Raw genomic sequence first — 8,207 nt, 5'->3', positions numbered from 1 at the left:
AGCTGCGTGCTGACCAAATAAGCCAAGAAGCTGGACTGTATGAAGAACACAGCATCACCTTTGGAGGTTTTTAACAATCTGTGATATGCAGGTAACACAACCACGCTTGTTGAAAGCAACCAAGACCTGAAGCATTCACTGGTAAAGATCAAAAAACAACAGCCTTTAGTATAGATTCCAATTCAGTGTAAAGAAACAAAATCCTCATAACTCTACCAATAGACGAGGTCATGATAAAAGATTGAAATTGTCACACTCGTGGAAATAGTGGTCAAGAAATCAAATGATGCATTGCATTGGGAAAATCTACTGCACAAGAGCTATTTAAAGTGTCTCTTGGAAGACTAAGTTGTGCCTGACCCAAACCGATGGTGAAGAAGGAAGATGGAAAAAGAATGGTTGTATTTCCATTAGAGGACTGGCAAAGAATTGTGGTGTCGTGGGTTACACATTGGGCTGCAGACCACAAGGTCATCAGTTCGAAACTATCATTCACTCCTCTGGAGAAAGATGAGGCTTTCTACTTCCATGGCTACTCATAAGGTTTTCCGTGACTAATCCCTCAGTGGCCTCTTCCTTCTACCTAGGCTGTGCTTAGTCAGGAAGCTCAGCTGAAACCTGCTCCCCATGGGTGAGCCTTCTACTACTTGAAATGGCAGTGGTATAGCTGCCAGCAATCACAGCGACACACCATCTAACAAACGGACAGACGCGTGGTGGTGAAATGTCTAAGGACCCAAGAAGGCAGCATCTGTATAGTACTTAAAACATCAGCGGGACTCAGGACTACTGTGAGAAACTAATTAATCCTGCTTCTCACAGCTAGGCCCTGATTGTTTCATCAGGAGGAAGAATGCTAATGGGAAGAAGTTTTATATGGCAAAATAATGCCAATGGAGAGATTCAACGTTTAGGCTCATAATTAGGAAGGACAGAAGGCTGCTGCTGATGAAGAAATGAGCTCCCTCTGGCAATAGGAGGCCCAGGGAGTGCTGTGCTGTGCACCAAAATGCAGCTGAAGAATCAGAAGAGGCAAAATATTCTGAACAAACCACTAATCCACTCCAAAGACCTGACCCTGCAGGGCATTGCTGGGCTGCCATATGTGGAGACCACCGCTCTTAAGATTCCCCCCTGCAGGGAAAATTCCAGCCCCCATCTTCGTGCTCCTGTGAAAGCCGTCCATTTTGGGCGTCGCTTGCCTTACACAGAGAGACTGTTTCTCCCTCTGCTTTGGCTCAGTAAGATATGTTCAGTAAGTCCATCTTCGGGGCTGGCAATGTAGAGCGCCATTCCAAAGAGGCTGTGTAGTTCAGCCACAAGAAATTCTATTTGTAGACATGCATGGTGGGCCAATGGTCCAAAAATAATCTAACGTGAGTTTTTCCACGTTCCTGTTTCTCCCTGGAGATGGACTTCATGCTTGGTAAAGGGCGGGTGGGGGGGGGGGGGCAGCGATAAAGAAGAAAGCCCTAGCAGTGGCTGAAACAATGGGTTCAGACGTAAGAAAAGTGAGGACGATGCCACAAGACCGGCCAGTGTAGTGTTTTGACTGTCGATGGGGTTGCTGTGCGTCAGAACCGACTTGACAGCACCTACAAACAACAGCTTCAACGCAGGCTGTGCCAAAAAACGAGCCTGATGTTGAAAATCAGAGCATCGCTTCTCTAAAGCCGGGGTCGCAATGCTCACCGGAAGGGAAGCGCTGGGGAGTGCGCACTAGTCTGTGCAGACGGAATTGCTATGGCAGCCGCAAACGCAGGTCCATTCAAATGGAGGAATGAACCCGCTTGTCATCAAGTGTCTCTGGCTCATGGTGATCAGATTCGAATTGGGAATTATGGGAATCAGATGAAAATTGTGCGCTGTGGGGTTTTCTGTGGCTGATTTTTTTGTGGGGCGTGGATCACCAAGTCTTTCTTATGAGGCACTTCTGAGAGTGAGAGGACTCAAACTTCCAAACTTTGGATAGCAGCCAAGAATGTTAACCATTTGTACCACCTGCAGGGACTCCAAATTGAGGAGCAGGTAGAATGAAAATAAGGTTGGGGGGGAGGGTGAAGTCTATCAGACTTGTAACAAACAGCTTTGGGGCTAGCTTGTAATTAATTGACTTTAGAGAACGCCACGAGAGTCTCCACCTTGATTTAGATTCTGGGTGGAAACAAATCAGAGGAAGGTGTTGTTGTTGTTAGGTGCCATCAAGTCATCAAGCCAGTTCTGACCCAAAGAGACCTTATGCACAACAGAACCAAACACTGCCCAGAGCTGGGCCATCCTCACGATGGATTCTATGCTTGCCCCATACGATGACAGGGTAGAACAATTGTCAAATGTGCGAGAGATGGCCTGAAGAAGACACAGATTAAGATCGGTCCCTAACCCAGATCCAACAGAAATTACATGCGCTCCAACTCTTTCCAACAACGCTGCTAATGTGATGTATCTCAGCATCTGATCTGTTTGAAGGCTACGTCAAATTTGGTGAATCCAAGCTCTACGTTCTTTCTCCCTCACTTGTTGTCTCACTTAAAAAATTTGCAAAGTTCTTTCACAGTGGGAGGAATGTGTGGTAGTTAGCTGCCCAATGCAGAACTCTCTGTGCCAGGAGGGCGCCTTGTTTTTCCCCTGATAGACATGTAGATTGTTTAGCTGAAAATCAAGTGCAGGGATGGGTTCTAAGCCTAAAGAGGGCCTGTGGGCAATAGTCCCTAGGTACCACCACTCACGATGTGACTATTAAAGCTGGTATTTTCTATGACTTGAGTTTTCCACATTTTCCTGCCACTCTATCCAGGACTTTCTGATGTGATCCCCTCCAGATTAGTAGGCTGTAATAGGGGGCACTATCTAGTTCTGGTCTCAGGATGAGCTGGTCTTCGCGATCCATTAGTCCCTGGACTAATTGCTTCCATGGGTCTTTGGTTTTCTTTGATCTGGATCAGGACAGACCTGAGATGACTGCTTATAAACTTTGAAGAATCCATTCACTGCTCACCAAAGTAGAATGTAGAATTTTTTCTTTGTGAACTACAGTGTCAATTAGCCTTGATGTTGCCCAAGAGTATAATCCTGAGCCTCCTGGCCCAGTGACTCATTCCCTCAAAGTGTTTGGCTATGTTAAGGTTTTACCCCCATAGTTTTGTCCCCAGATGCTCCACCACGTTCATGGGTATATTTTCAACAAATATATAACTATATATGTATATACACACACAGATACATACATACATATGTGTGTGTGTGTGTGTATGCAGGGGCAGGGTAGAATAGTCCCTTCAGGTTTCTGACACTGTAAAACTCTACAGAAGTAGAAATATCTTATATTTCTCCCGTGGAGCAGCTGGTGATTTCAAACGGCCCTTCTGGTGGTTAGCAGCCCAAAGCATAACCATTTGGCCACTTTATATAAAGAGTATTAAAAAAACATCCCAGTCCAGTCCAGAGCCAGTCCATAAGTCTGACATTAGCCCATATACCCAATGCCAATTTACAAATTCCTCTTCAGACTCACAGGCAATGACGCCAAATGCAGGAAGATCACAGGCCAGTGGTGGAAAGTCTTGTGAATCCAGTGGTGGTGGAAGCATCTTAGTGTTGACATGGGTCTCCAGCTGGTCTCTCTAGTTCCCAGGCTCTGACTGCCGTCAGCATTCCTCCATGTGGCTTGTCAACAGGAATGTTTTGCAGGGAGACAAAGCAAAGAGAGAGTGTATGTCCTGCCACCAGGGAGGAAGACCTGCTTTCACAAAATCCTCAGGAGAAGGCCATGACCACAGAGACCTCATTAGCTATGACCAGATTGACAGGCTAGACTCCACCCCTTCAAAGTTGACAGGAGATTATGTAAATGCCACTTTCTACTCTTTACAGGAGTAGAAAGCTTGTCTTTCTCTCACAAAGGCACGGGTGGCTTTGAATTACTGACTGTGGCGGTTGCATTCCAACCCTAGGTAGTGTTCCTGACACTGTAAAGCTTTCCAGGCAAACACAGCCTCGTCTGTCTTCTGCAGAACAACAGGTGATTTTGAACTACCAACCTTGGGTCAGCAGCCCAAGTTTAACCTACAATGCCATCAGGACCCTTAATGTATGTTCCTCTACCCATCCCCATTTTGCTTCCCAGACAATTCTGGCTTCTGGTGATCCTAGAGATAGAGCCAAGATGCCCCATGAGGTTTCAAACCTGAGCTCTCTAAGGAAGCAAACTGCCACATCGTTCTCCCGCACCACAGCTGGTAGCAATCGAGCTCTGAAACACCGTGAACCTAACAGCCACCGGGGCTAATCATAGCTGCTAGTCATAGCTGCTGTCCCTGCAAGTTGAACACTAGACTTGTAAGATAGGCATTTTAGATTTAGGAACTCATTTCAGCTCCCTACAGCTCTGTAATGTGGGTAGTATGATCCAAAGTCAAACATCACAACATTGTGAGAATGGGGCAGGAGTGGGCAGCGTTCTGTTCTTTATACATAGGGTCCCTATGGGGCAACTAACAACTACAACACACAGTGAGTAGATAAGAGTCAGGACTTCATGATGATTCGTTTGTAAAGCACCTGCTGCCATCAAATTGACTCCTACTCATAGTGACCTATACAGGGCTTGGAAGGTTGTCACATTTTCAGTAGCAGCTTCATTTTTCTCCCAGAGTGGCTAGTGGGTTTGAAGCATGGACGTTGGTCTTAGGAGGCCAACGCCAGGAGGCGCTGTAGGGTAAGTGTTGGACAGTTAACCACTAGGTGGCTGGTTCAAACCCACGAACCGCTCTTCTACAGCTGAGCCGCATACTGCCAAGGCTGACTTCAAATTTGCGCAGCATCCTCTGACCAAATTCTAATCTCAGATGCGTTTCCGTCTGCAGCTACAGAACGCCAGTGAGCACGCGCGCGTTCAGTCCCTGAGCGCTGGGCGGGGCTCTCGAAGACCACGCCCCTTCGGGGGCTGGCTGAAGTTGGGGTGGGTTCCTCTTTAAAAGAAACCAAATTCCGGCTTCCTGGGCCCGCAGCAGTTTAAAGCCCCGCCCCCTCGGAACGCGGACCAATCAAGCAGTAGATTGCTGAAATTCGGAGCCAATGGGCTGAGCTGTCCTTAGTGCCCCTCTGCAGTTTGAAACTGTCAGGTTGCGGCTAAGGTAGCAGCTGTCCTCGCTGGGCTCGTCGCGGCGTCGCGGTCAGGAGACGTGTCGCAGGGGAAGCCGGATTCCATCGAGAGCAGGTGACGCGGGGTGGCGGCGGCCCGCGCGGGGCCACGTTTCGGGCTGAGATAGTGGAGGAGAGGTTCAAGTTCTCCGGCCCCACTCTCCGCTCCGAGCGCTGGGGCGCTTCAGCTGTTCCGGGAGTGCTGAGATTGAAGACATTGTCCCCTCCGAGGTGTCGGGGACGAGGACAGGAGGGAGGGCCGCCTGGGGTATAACGGCGCGGTCGCCCCAAGGTCCTGGTGATTTAAAACACTGGGAAAGAAATACCGTGCAGAAAGCCTTATCGCTCAGAAGTAAGAATTTGGTGCAAAGAGAGGGAAAGAAAATTGAAAGAAATGTCTAACCATTTTGCTATCTTGCAATTGCTTTTACTTCGGGCCCCACTCATTCTTGCTGCTAGGACCCGAAGAGGAGCCAGGGGATGTCACGCTGCACGCTAATTCACTCTTCTGCTTCTTGAGGGACCTTTAGAATTCTCAGACCCCTCTTTCCTTACCAGCCAATTAGCTGAGGTGCAATTTGATATCTCTGGTACTTAAAACTAATTATCTTGTGGCTTTCTGTAACGTGGGTTTAAGAATACTGAGATTTTAGTGAACTGATGTGCAACGGCTACTCGTGGAAACAAGCTTTGCATTTCTTATTTGTTTCTGAATCTAGAGATGTCCAGGGAATTGCTGGTACCGTGGCTTCTAAGAGGAAGCCCTAGAGGTAAAGTGGCTGCTAAGGTGAGCAGTTTGAAACCACCAGCCACCCTGCAGGAGAACTATGAGGCTTTCAACTCTCATAACGAGTTACAGCCTTGGAAACCCACGAGCACTTCTGACCTAAATTTAGGGTGGCTATGAAGTGACTCAATGACAGTGAGTTTTTTGGTGTTTTTGCTTGATTTTTAAGGATTTTAAATAAACTGCCTCCCCTGATGGTTGGCATGGCATCCAAGCAGGACGAAGGGAAGACCTTTTTCCCCAAAATGCGATAGTGGTTCTAGAGCCACAGTATCTGTGTTCAGGAACCCATTTTTGCTGTCTGGCCAGACTGTTCAGACTATTTTGTTATTGTTTGTTTTTAAATAACCCGTACAACCTACCCCTACTATTACCTGCACAGTGAACGCATAGAAAGATAAGAATCATCTTCCTCAAGAAATACTGATAGACATTTACACTAAAGCTCCTGCATGTAAGTGGGGTGTATGGACTCAGGTTAAGAACTCCTTCTCCCACTTCTTTTCCTAGGTGATCTCTTCCATCCCTTCTTTCTGTGATCCCCAGTTTGTCAGTGATTCCTCGAGTTATGTGGCCACCCCATACCTTACTTAAACATAGGATTTCCCACCGCCCCGCTCCAGAAAGCATGATTGCCACTTTAGTCATTCATTGCTCGCCCTTGGAGTTGCACAGTAGAGAGCCAGCGTGGCCATGTACGGCCTACCTGCAGCTTCAGCTCGCTGCCGCAAGCTCTTCACATCCAATGCATCTGATGCCTCCCAACACGCACTTCTTCCTTCAGTCCCTGCCTTGGTGAGTGGTTCACTCAGCCCATCAACAATTCCTCCTTTTAAACCCTTAGCCAATTGCCAATCATGATGTTTTTCAAGTATTGGGTTGCTAACCGCAAAGTCAGCAATGGGGCTTTATATTTCCTTAAAGAGTTACAGTTCTACCCTGTCCTGGAGGTCGCAGTGAGTCTGTCTGGCTCATAGTGGTCATCTCCATGCCTTTCCCATGGCTGCTTCTAAATTCGCCAGGACTACTACTAGAGAGAACATTAATTTCATGGACCACTGCACTAGGCTTCCAATTGCATTTCTCTTCAGTGCCCTACCTCTTTAATCCACCCTCAAAGACCTGACAGTCTGCTCGTACAAAGAGAGTTGTGTGCTCTTGAGTTGCTTCTGCCTCTTAGTGACCACATAGACCCGAGTAGAGCTTTCCCAGAGGCACACCGACCTGTGCAATCAAGTGCAGATTGCCAGGCCTTTCTGTGGGTGGGTTTGAACTGGAAACCCTTCTGCCATTGAATCCCTGGGTTCTTTCTTATAAAGAGCAGAGCCACACTGAGTGCTGTGCACATTGATTGACATCAGTGATCACAATCTTTTTTTTTTCTCAGTGGACTCACTGGGGACTTGTCTAAGACTCTTCATTTTGTTTACCCGTGTATGCAGTTGTCTCCTGGACTACATCACCAGCTCACTACTGTTGGAGATTTGAGTCTTTTCACTATTAGTTCTTGCCCAGTGATTTTTGCCTACCAATGCTGAATATGTTGAATGATGTCACATGATGATGATTTGTAGGTTATTGTATTTTTAAATATTGGGGGAAAAAACCTAAAGTTAGCTTCTACTATTTTATCATATTTATGCAGAATGTCATCAGATGAGAAATTGTCACCTCCAGTTTTGCCACATGACTCCGATCGAGGCAGCTCTGTCTCATCTGAGCTTCAGGTAGGAAGACATTTGTCATGACCTGTTCTTTTAAAGAAGTGATAATATGAGGGGAAAATTGGAATGTGTTTTCCGTTCATTCATCTCACCAAGGAGTCTTTCAATTTACAGTAATACCAAACTTTAGGAATTATGAACTAACTCTGAGAATTAACTTAATTAGTTCATTAGTGCTGCCACAACAAACAAACCACACACCAAAAAAAAAAACCTACCGAAATGTTATTTTCTCACCGGGCTGGATACATTTACCTACAAATCAGGGCCTGGGCCATGTGGGTTCCTTCTTTGGGCTTCTCTCCTAGTTGGTGGTGCCTGCTGGCAGTCCTTGAGACTCCTTTGCCTGTAGATGAGTCCCCATGGCTGTTATATCTAAAACAGCTCCGTGGTCAGTGATGAGTGAGTATAGAGCTTCTGCCATTCCGGTGCTGCCTCATTAGCATAACAAAAGGGGGCTCTGGGTCTGAGGGGGGGGGGAGTCTATTTACAAGCCCAGGGGTTAGGACTTCAACATAACTACTGTTGTTGGATGCCAGCATCCAGTCGGGTTT

At 46.9% G+C, this 8,207-nt stretch overlaps 1 protein-coding gene across 3 annotated transcripts in view; it reads left to right on the top strand.

The window, feature by feature from the left end:
* Positions 1-5,085: 5,085 nt before the first annotated feature.
* The window catches only part of POC5 (POC5 centriolar protein), a 37,766-nt gene continuing 34,644 nt past the window's right edge, over positions 5,086-8,207 (top strand). For all 3 annotated transcript variants that reach the window (XM_075541188.1, XM_075541186.1, XM_075541187.1), the window contains exons 1-2: positions 5,086-5,218; positions 7,575-7,656. In XM_075541188.1, coding sequence (XP_075397303.1) covers positions 7,576-7,656 — 81 coding nt within the window. In that variant the 5' untranslated portion in view covers positions 5,086-5,218; position 7,575. The remainder of the gene's footprint in view (positions 5,219-7,574; positions 7,657-8,207) is intronic.

The sequence above is a fragment of the Tenrec ecaudatus genome, chromosome 2 (assembly GCF_050624435.1).
Source record: "Tenrec ecaudatus isolate mTenEca1 chromosome 2, mTenEca1.hap1, whole genome shotgun sequence".
Lineage (NCBI taxonomy): Eukaryota > Metazoa > Chordata > Mammalia > Afrosoricida > Tenrecidae > Tenrec > Tenrec ecaudatus.
Note: the sequence above shows the minus strand (reverse complement) of the source record. Positions and strands in the feature narration are given on the sequence as shown.